The 12042-nt window shown below is 34.5% G+C and overlaps 1 protein-coding gene across 1 annotated transcript in view; it reads right to left on the bottom strand.

Annotated features, from left to right (window-relative positions):
• Positions 1-12042, bottom strand: part of LOC143226236 (triple functional domain protein-like) — a 224094-nt gene that overhangs the window by 38334 nt on the left and 173718 nt on the right. Inside the window, 1 exon segment of the mRNA XM_076456993.1 lies at positions 10792-11050. Within this exon segment, the coding sequence (XP_076313108.1) occupies positions 10792-11050 (259 nt within the window).

The raw sequence follows: 12042 nt of genomic DNA, 5'->3' as shown, positions 1-12042 counted from the left end.
ACCATTTTTGATGGGTGTTTAACTTAGATTTGTCAAGCTTATACAGTAGAATAAGGCAGTGCCACTAACTTAATTTAACCAAGATAGTCATATTCAGGTGTGTGAAGATGGTTCAGTATTTCATGTTTTATTCAGTTATGCAGATTTATTATTTATATTATCATAGAATGATAAGTTTCAGTCATTTCAAGTAATAAATTGTTGTTTACATAAAAATGTAAAAATAAATGTTTAAGCTACTCTGCAGAGCAGCACATACCCAGTAATCGATATACAGTGAGAATGTCAAGAATATTTTCCAACTCCCTTTTAAGTCAACAGCATTTCTTAAATGTATTTTCACAAATAAAAAATAATCTAGTACAAAAAGATGATTTTCAAAATTAATTTTGACCTAAACCACATTCAATCATCTAAAGTCAACACAGAACTTTGCATTCTATGAACTCTGTGAAATATACACAATTCTACTATTTAACAGTTGTTGTATCTTAATACTGGCTTTATCCACAGAGCTCAGGAATTCCTACAAGGTAGTCATTTTAATTGGAAATATGTTACCTGTCACTACACAATGGCAAGATACATTTGTTCAACCTAATTAGCCATCTGGTCTAACAAATACACTGACAAAATCAACCAACAAGTCGATGCTAAATCCATATTATTTGCATAAACATCAATTGGTGGCTTCACATGTATTGACAATCTGTATTTTCTTTTAGACACAAAACAACGGAACCAACCTTAATGGTATCACTATTTTTGGTCATCTTCATTTTGCTTACTGAGTTGATGAACATTTCAGAGGGAAGCTGAATATCAAACTACTCATAAATGCAAAACAACAACATGACTACATTACTTTTCAGACAGTATCTATTTGAGCTAATGCTTTCTGAACAGGAAACAGTACACTTCTTGCCTTCACTCCATCAACTCAATGCACTGCAAAATTGCATTAGATTTCATCCACAATATATAACACCACTTCTGTATTGAGAAATACTGTGAATCTTTCTGCAACATTAATGTGTATGGTACACTCTTCCTAGGCCTGATCTAGCTGACAATGGATGGCTTTCTCATGAAAACATGGTTCACCAATTTCACAGGTAACCTGAACAACAAATTTTACAGTACCTTCCAATACCAAAAAGAATTACATTCAATTTACACTTAATATCTCCTAGTCATGCATCTCCATTCAATCCTAAGCCATCATCATTCAAACTGGCTGAAATGATGACTGTATTCAGATTGCAAATATACAGAACAGGTAACCAGGGATTTATCAACTAATATCTTAGGCTTGTGTCATAAGACTTGGCAGTTTATTTTGAGTTGACTGACCTAAAGCAAATATTGTCTTTTCTTCCAAAATGACATCTAGACAGAGATATCATTGGCACAAATATCATAGGAGGGCCAGGGAACTCTTGCTCACTCATTTTTATCCAATAGGGCTGTGTCACTGTGTCAGGATACACTGGCTGTTGGTTTACTTTTGGCATGATGTAATTACTTCTGGAAGGGGCTCTGAATGAGTTATCACCAATGCAGTTGTTAGTACAGTATGTATTGGTCTCTTCCTCTGTTGTGACTTATTCAAAACTATCATTTCAAACTTTATTGCAAAAAAAATACTACCTCTGTGATGGTCATGTGTCTCTTATATCTAAATGACATCACAAATCACGAATAAATGATGTTTCATCACTTCAGTAATTAGCCCCTTGAAGAAACTGTCTACGATGATGTCCTTAGAACCTGTCAAGTCAAAGTCATTGAAAACTGTCCATGTATATAGACAAGCTTTGAATAGGACCCCTCTCTTTTGAGCCCTGAACTCAGGCTCACATGTAGCTAGCTCTGTTTGCCACTGGCTTGAAATGTTGGCACAACTCAGCCAAGACTGTATTTCAATTCTAGGGTTGCCCCTGAAATGAGGATCACATAAGCCCAAGATGAAGTGTTGTACTGCCTTTCCAGAGTCCAGCCATCCCAACTAGTGGATTGCTTGAAAGGTTTCAGGAAATGGTCCAGATCCTATTTACCCACACCCTTAAATGCCATGATAGAAATTTGTTTAGTTTCACTCATAGGAACTTGTAGCTGACACAAATCTTCCCTCCCAAAAACTCTGAGATGTCTTGCATAAAGAAAGTGAGGGAGTAGTAGCTATACTCAGGGTTTATACTCATTTATAAATTTGTGAATTTATAGCAAACATTCAGCAATATGGTGAATGTTTGATCCCTCTCCCAAGCAGCAAAATCATAAGTCGCAGTGAGCATCTCATTTATGGGTTCTGCATGATCTGAAATCTCTCAATGGCTCATGATTACCTTGGCAAACATCACAAGGCATAAAAGGCTCATAATAATTGTCCCATGGATTATCTTTTTGGAAGGTAATGCTTGCTATCTTTTTTCCCTAGCTGGTCATTTGATACCTTAAAAGTTATATTCTATCCTATTCTTTGATGTGCATGAATGACCAGTAGTAAAATAGATAGTGCATTCACCCTCACTGTAATAACAATTGCAAAACTATATATAAAATGCAACACTTTTGCAGTCTGCAGTGGATTCTTAACGACCAGCCTGAGATGTACCAGAATGTAGACAGCAGAAACTGACTGGTAAAGATGGTGATCCATGGAGTTGTTACAAACCTCTGGTGCCTTGTGGTGTGCTGATATGGTAACTATAGGTCACATAGTAATCTTGATGATGCACAAGGAGCTGCTCATAGCAACTTATTATTCAGTTGCCCAGGAACATGGGTCTAACACTGAAGTGAGTGAAGCAATACCTAAATATTCCCAGGATAGGATATAACCTTGAAGTCTCATTTGACCTGCCACTAAAAAAAGATAGTTGCCTGCTTTTCATCATATATTCTCATTTATAGCAAACGTTTCTACGAGAAAGCACCCCAGGCATAATAGATGCATTACGTACAAAGTTAATTAAGCAAAAGGAACTTGATCATTTCCTGGTCCAATGTTATATATTAAACCTACATACACTCACAATCTTGATATAACAACCAACTATTGGTCTTGTACAAATACATTGCAAAACACGATTTTGACCTCGAGCTCAGTGATCCCGATATGACAATTAACTGATTGTTTTGCACAAAGTCACTGGAAAACACATTGTAGACCTCAAGACTTGTAACCCCCATAAAACGAGCAACTGATGATCTTTCACATATACAATGCAAAATAAGAACCTAACTTCAAGTTTAGTAACCTAGAATTCTGCAAAGTATGCACTATACATAATCATGTTGGCCTGAATACTGGAAAGCCAATTAAAATAATGTACACTATCTTTTTACCTACCACCCCAGCATTTAAGTCTTTATCTTTTTTTTAATTTGTGAATGAAACATAAAAAACTGGCAATAATGACACCATAGTTCATACCATAACAGCTGTTGATTTGTGGTTTTATAATAAACATAGTCTCAATCTCTAATATGTCTATCCTATCCAGTATTGCTTCATCGGCATTGAACATTGTAAATATTGTTATACATTTGACTCTTATGTTTTTTAATTACAGTATGACAATAATAACAAATTTTGACAACTTAATTTCTTGTGAAGCACTTGCAATCCAGCAAGATAAAAAAAAGTACTCCATAGCCAATGCATAGTTAAGTATATTAATATCTATGACTGTATTACTTCCTAAAACAAGTAGGAAAGCTCATATCTGTCATTATTACAAGCAACTTTACTCATTTCCTGAAATACAGGAAGTGGAATTTCCACACTGGATGATTGTATGTAATATATTTTCCTTATTATTCTTTGTATATGTTTGCAAAAACATGAGGCTGGCTTTGAGCTACGTAAGGCATGCAGTTTAACTGAGCACAAAACAAAGGTGAGAAAAACAAATTTTGGATGGGAGGGTTTGTTTTGTTTTGAATTTCGTGTAAAGCTGGCTATCTGGGTTAATCATCTCTACTTTAGCAGTGTAAGACTAGAAGGAAGGCAACTAGTCATCACTACCCACCGCATTGATAGCATGTTTGGTATGACGGGAATTCGAACCCGCAACCTTCAGATTACGAGTCGAGTGCCTTAACCACCTGGCCATGCTGAGCCAGGATCATTGTAAATCTCCCCCCCCCAAAAAAAAACAACATAACAACAACACGCACACAGGTTTTCAGGCGAAATTCGAGACTTTTCGAGCCCTTAATACGCCATGATAGTCTATAATCTGATTGTTGTATATAAGTCATAAAAACTGCAGAACGTACTTAGTTAATATTACAAATCACAGGAAAAAAATTTAAATTAGCAATTTCACGATAGGCGATAAAACTTTGCATTCCAATTTGTACAATATGTTTTCGTAGTCATCATCGATTATAATTAGTTAGATAATTATAATGAAATAAAATAGCCCTGAATGGCTGATAAGATTGTGTTAAAATATTTCAGGTGAGCTTTGCTTCGTCCTCAGAATGTAAATGGATGCTTCGAGATAATAAAGGGTTTTTTGAGATAATTATGAGAAGAAAGATGGTGCTTTTACCAGAAACTGAGACTTCTTGCAAAGTACCACGCAAAAAACTGTGGAAAATATCATAGTCCGCTTTCGCACAATACGACCTAACAGAACTTTTTCAAACGAGACAGCAGACATGTGAATGATCCAGAACCAGGGATGGAAAACTGAATCGAATTCGAATCAATAAACTGATAAAACTCAGACTTTTTCCTGAACCAAAATTGGAAGAAAAAATTGAATAAAAATTTTTAGAAACTTAAATTGAAATTCGAACTAAAACAGAAATGATATAAAAAACTGAAACTCGAATCGATATACGTATTTATTGACATCATTATCCCCCCCCCTCCTCATCTATCCTATCGTATTAAAATCTCTTAAGGAATGGTATTCTTAGAAAAATCTCTTGCAAGTTCTTAATTCGTCTATGAGACTACTGCTACCTGTAAAGCGACCGCTGACTATATTTATAGATGTGGCAAAAAGTAACAAAATCGAGAGGGAAGCGACGCCTTTCAACCTTTTCGGGGATTATGAAAATAACCTTGAGAGAACGACCAGTCGATTACCTTTCTAAATCATAGGTCAGTATATAATTAGAATTTGACCTCATTACACCTAAAATCGGCTTCCTTTGATGTCGACACGATCACAGAATCTTAATGGAAGCTTCCTAATTAAAAACGGAAGGGCTATCATGTTTCCCCCAATTCTTATATCTCTGAAACTGGTAAGTTTCTGATTCAGCAATATTATTATAGATTGTTATTCTATATAGATTATAGATTCTTATTTTCTACCTTTTGTGTCTTGAATTAATTAACCTATTATTAACGTGAATAATTTTTATTACATCCAAAAAACAAGATGAAACATTACACGGAGAAAAAATAAAATGTCCTAGTAATGGAGCATTACTAAAACCCAGATGCAGCTTTAAATGCAATATATTTCACTGTAGCATATCGATGGAATTATGAGCTTTTAGTTGGTTTTGTTTTGAATTTTGCGCAAAGTTATTCAAGGGCTATCTGCGCTAGCCGTCCCTCATTTAGCAGTGTCAAACAAGAGGGAAGGCAGCTCGTCACCACCACCCACTGCCAACTCTTGGGCTAGTCTTTTACCAACGAATAGTGGGATTGATCGTAACTTATAACGCTCCAACAGCTGAAAGGGCGAGCATGTCTGGCAGGACGGGAATTCGAACCTGCAACCCTAAGATTACGAGTCGAGTGCTTTAACCACATGACCATGCTGGGCCCAATGTATTTGAAAGTTATGATGTGATACGATATATTATTTTGAAAAGTTAAACTCAGATGCAATTTCGATGTAGCACTTAGATGCTGAATAACACCTTTGTAGAGCATTATCTCCAAAAACTAACAAAGTACTGCTGGGTACTTTGGACGACAACACTTCTGACACATAAGTGTGATATATTAAAAAGAAACCTACACATTTCTTAGTTATTGTGATATAAATTAGTTGAGGTGAAACATTTTTAGAGTAAAACTGAAGGAGTAAAACACACATATACTGTTTAAGATAAAATTACATAGAGATTAAATACGGACGAAACTACCAAGTAACACTATGGAGCACAGCAGAAAAGAAGGTAACCACTATAGACAAATAAAGATTGAAACTATTTTACGTAAATAATTCAACAGTAACGCTCACTGTTCAACACTTTTCGTCAATACATTTACGTGATACCACATGCATCACATTTCTCACAAATCATGAGATTCTCTGTCGGCTCTATGCATGACAGGAGCAGTGTATTTGTTCAGTAATTTCATTATTACTTTATTTACAGTATCCAAAAAATATTTGTTGATACCTCATTTTTTGAAAAAGTCCATTAAATGCTTTCAATATATAGAAAACGTTTTGCACATATTTTATTCATTTTATTTTTAAAACCCAGTAAAAACAAATCTATATGATATTTAAAGAACAGTACGAGTCATATATAAAAATCCTGTTACACCCCAAAAAGGCGTCTGGACCAGGGTGTGCTACATATTTATATATTTGATTTATAAAGCATCTGTACATTACATTATTATTAATACGTTATTATGCCGTATTAATTTGTAGATTAAAATTATAATAATCTCACGTTATGCTACGTAACAAGAAACTAAATATGTTATTATGAACCGTACGTTAATACAAGTAAGGCGTAAGTTAATCCGAGCTAATTGTTAACAAAAAATGTAACGTTGACGAAAGTGACTGGAGAAAAACGAATCTCTGAAAACACTTACTGTGAGCAAATTTGAAGAACCTTTTAATGAAACTCATATCTTAATTCAACAACACCAACAACAAAACTTGTTAAAATTCTTAGTTCTTTCATTATAACAAGAAAATTACAGTGTTTCCGCTCGGTGATGAAACACTATATGACGTCACGGCTTATATCGCACGGTCAACAATGACGAATAAATACAGAAGTGTACTTTGTTATCAGCGGCACTTAACAACAATATTATCTCTAGAATGATATTTCGTTATAAACCGAAAGACTGGAAGCTTCATTCCAACGACATAGCAACTTAAAATATGTTTGATGTTCATATCTAACTTCATTTAATTTTGGAAAACGTGACGTTCCGTGATAAGGTTAAACAGTATCTACTATTGGGGTGGACAGAAGTAAAAAACAACGACAGAGAACTGTGCACTTGAATTTTTGATAATGTGTAAAAATTATGGTATGTGAAGCTTCTCTTTACATCCACGCTCTATTCCATACATTTTATATATTTCAAACAAAATAATTACGGATTTCGTTCTAAAAATTTTAAAGTACAAAAATAGCCAGTTTTCATTGACACTCATATCATACAAGAATAAATAAATAATAAAAACAAATAACTTTAACACGTTATAAAACAAAAAAAATGTTAAAAGAGCTATAAAAGAAAAAATACTGATACCTATTTATCAAGAACCAGAGTTTGACGTTCATTCTTGGTTTTTAACATTTCAGTACAATGTTTTCAATACAACACAACAGTCGGAAAAAGAAAGAATAATCCAACTGTTCTTAAGTTGACTCCTAACTATAGTACACATTTATAATATAAACATACAAAAGTCACACGGGTAAGTTTATACATTTCAGTTTTAAAACTGGACATGTTATTTTAGAGTGAAGCCTAGAGTAACATTAGACTGAAAATCTTATTCCCCTCAAACTACTAGTTTTTACAGTGTGTATATACAGAAGGCTTTATACTAACACCTTGTGACAAGTACAGTTCACTACATACATGCTCCATCTGTTTAGAAAGGGCATTCAAACCATAACAGTTATTGTTGTCACAAATGGCTTTATCTTTAGTGTTATCGCAGCCGGCCTGATGAACTCTGTATTGTTCGCAACGCGTCGTTGTAAATCGATACTGTGGGCACAATGTCTTTAACATAATATTATTCACTTATTTTCTTCAAAAACCACAAAGAACTGAATAAAGAACATGGTGTTAAATGAGTGAACATAATACTACTCTCTCATGATAAATATAATTAATTTTGATTATGTTTTGCCAGCTTAAGATAGGCGCTCACACCTCAACCAATGCCACGTATTCTTCATTATATCATATTCGTGTAAAATAACAGTACACAGACCACAAGAAAAGTATTGTAAACATATTTTCCACATAAATGCTTTGTACTTATTAAAATGTTACATGTTGCATATTTTTAATATACAGCACATGTGACAACATTCGCATATCTAACAAAGTCATGGTCCGTTTTCCTTTAGTAATACTTTACGAATATTTTGTTGAAGAGGCTGGTATTAATCTAGTTGAGTGATAAGTGACAAACCGAATCCTCTTAAACCTAGTCAAATACTGTACAAAAAGTTAAGACAGAAGTAACAAGCCTGTATAGGGTTTGGCGAGAGCAAGGTTCACAATATAAAGAGCACGCACACACAGAATATTAACATGTAAAAAACGGAGTTATTAGATTTTGCTGCATTCATTTCGAACTTTGTTTCTTTAGAACTTAGACGTCGTAGAAACGTACTGAACTTATTGTAAACTAAAAACAAATACGACTGAAGTGTCAAAGAGAGCAGAGAAACTAACAAATAGTCGATGTAATTAACATAACAATTTGATTACCTCAATAAACACACAGATATAATTAACTTATTAATTACAGTAAGTCGACATATTAACATTTATAAAAAGATAAATTGTATGTTTGTCAGCCCGTTAACTCTAGGACTACCGATGAAGGGGTAATGGGGAATTACCTCCTGGAACTGAGGTCGTCAAGGGACCCATACAAAAGCTCGCAAAATTGACTTTCCAGGGTACATGTATATTAAAAAGTTTATCGTGAAAAAGGCTCAGAAAGTTGCATTGTATAGTTAACTGATATTTTAGGGGCTCATACGTACATAGGTTGGTTCATTGTTAATGTTGTTAATAAACGTTGATCCCACAAAATTACGTACCGAACAGATTTAGCTGAAAGACTTTACTGCCAACAATTACAACTAGCTATGTCTTCTGTTCCAAAAATTCCTTTGCTACCATGCCGTTATCCCTTTGAACTTAAAATACTCCAATTCCCAGTTATATATTTTTTTCTTTGTAATGTCATTTAATTAAGCAAGGTCAAAGTTTAAAGGCTATTGGACTGTTCCAAAATAAGCTTTGTTTTTCACGTGGCCAATTCTATGTAAAATGTTCAAGGGCTGAATCTCATCAAAACCCGTTTATTTCGTTACAAGGAGGAACAACAGCTAATGTGGTATATGAAGAAGCTTTAGTTTAGATTGTGTACGTTCTGGTTTGAAAATCAAGTGTTTAGATAAATAAAATATGAATATTGAATTTTTTAAACAATTGTTTTTAAAGTAATTTCATCATGTTTTTAAACATCTATTTCAAATAACTTGATACACCTGTGCAGGGAACAGGTAATTCAGATGGTATTTTATAATACCAATTATATTAACTGAATATACTTACTAATACCAATTACACTAACGCACTATATCAGTATACTTGATAATACCAATTATATTCACTCAAACAGATGAAATTAACATAAAAATTTCTCACTGAGCATACTCCAAAACCAAATGATAATCATCAACGCTAATGGAATACTCACAACAATCACTGGTAGATATGAAATTAGCATACTACCAAAGATAATAGTTCATAAAGATGTACAAACATGTTGTATACAGGAAATAAATATACTGCCAGTAACAATCATTTAACACTTAACGAACGTGCCAACTAAGACAGCTACTTACATAGTTGTGTTACTGATTCATTTACCATAAAACGAGGCAGCATTTATAAAATAAAGTAGAATTTATATAAAGAATACCACATGAAACCCATACACAAACTGGGATAAAAATGACCAATTTTTTCTAAAAACAATGTCAAAAGAGAAATTGTTTGTTTGTTTTTGAATTTCGCGCAAAGCTACACGAGGGCTATCTGCACTAGCCGTACCTAATCTAGCAGTGTAAGACTACAAGGAAGGCAGCTAGTCATCACCACCCACTACCAACTCTTGGGCTACTCTTTTACCAACGAATAGTGGGTTTAAGCGAAACATTATAACGCCCCCACGGCTGAATCGGCGAGCATGTTTGGTGCGACGGAGTTTGGAACCCGCGACCCTCAGATGACGAGTCGAACGCCTTAAACCCACCTGGCCATACCGGGCCGTCAAAAGAGCAAAACAAAACACTTTAATACAAGGAATTCAAAAAGGGTTTTGTAGTAGTCAAATAGGCTATCAAATTTATGTTTATCTATAGTTTACTGATAACAACGTATAGTAAGTATAATAAAGTTAAAAAAGGTGTAATTTCCTGTTAATTGGGTCCTGATTTTAGCATTTAACACACACACACACTCACGTGTACTTCCAGTGTCATTAACACATCTTGAAAATTAACAGCAGGAAACTCAGGCACTTTAACTACAACAAGCTCATTATAAATGTACAAACAAGCACAAACAGTATTTTGTAATCTCATATTATCAAACACTGATTTCCTTTTCGATCAGGAAGAAGTTCATATTATATACACGTGGTGCTACAGAGAAAATATAGGATATTTTATAAACGCTAATTGTAAATAACATTTGTTACTATAGCACAAGTATTAAGAAAAATAATTAACTTTTTAATGTTAAGAAACCTCTAACGCTTTATTACCTAACAGGATAGAAAATCTTACCTTGGTTTTCCGTACTAACAGTGTTAACAGAGTTGCGCATGCTTGGAGTAGGCTTTAGACACGAGGAAGGAACAAGACCTTCTTGGGAAGGAGAACCACTACCTTCGCCACCAGGAGACTGCAAGCGCACCATACACCATTCGGGCCCAGAGGCTGCAGTATCTAGTAGCTCCACCTGTTGACCAGATCGGACACTAAGCTCTTGAGAACCAAAAGATGCTACATGTCCTTCTACAACCCACGTGATTTCTCCAGAACCCTAAAAGGAACAAGTAGGGTGGGGCTCATTTAAGACACAACATTCGCATCGTTAATTGGTAACATCACAGTAAAAAGTAAAACTAACATAATAAATATATGCTATCTATTACAACCCATATTATCTCCTCATTAAAAGTCCAAACCGGAATCAATGTAATAAAAGACGTTCTACGAGAGATGTTTGGAAATTGTACCCGAAACGTGGAACAAATAAGTACATTATTTTAAAATACAAATTTCGTTGCATCATCCCTTCTGTTTAGAAAAAAATATTCTTTAATGTAACACTTCTATGTTTCCACACTTGAATCTCCATACGGACAGTGTGTAACGAGCCACGTAACATCATTCATCAAAAATTAAAAATAAAATTCACGTGGTTATGTTTAGAATTATACAAATAAACGATGAGTTTTCCAATGGGTGTTAATTTCTCTTCAAATATGATCAATCTGTACCCGTTCTTCTGTGAATATTTATTTTTAAAAAAAAAGGATAAAATCTCAGCTAATTTAACCCTACGTTCCTATATATCAATGATTTAATTTCAATAGATAACTTTGCCACAAATACAATATATCCTCAGGAAGTAACAACAAGGAAAAAAAAGAAAAAGAAGACAGAGATAACTTCATCATTTTTGATAAATGAAATAAATTTAATTTCCCCCTATTTGGGTTACTTATTCCTCCGTAGTGTTATTCTGAATGAACTATTTGTTTTTTTAATTTCGCGCAAAGCTACACAAAGGCTATCTGCGCTAGTCGTCCCTAATTTAGCAGTATAAGACTAAAGGTAAAGCGGTTAGTCGTCACCACCCACAGCCAGCCTTTGGGCTACTCTTTTACCAACGAATAGTGGGATTGATCGTAACTTTATAACGCCCACACGGGTGAAAGTGCATGTTTAGTGCGGTGGAGATTCGAACCCTCGACCCTCAGATTACGAGTCGAGCGCTCTAACCACCTGGCCATGCCGGGCCCTGAATGT

The sequence above is a fragment of the Tachypleus tridentatus genome, chromosome 9, assembly GCF_004210375.1.
Source record: "Tachypleus tridentatus isolate NWPU-2018 chromosome 9, ASM421037v1, whole genome shotgun sequence".
In the NCBI taxonomy this organism is placed as follows: Eukaryota; Metazoa; Arthropoda; class Merostomata; order Xiphosura; family Limulidae; genus Tachypleus; species Tachypleus tridentatus.
Note: the sequence above shows the minus strand (reverse complement) of the source record. Positions and strands in the feature narration are given on the sequence as shown.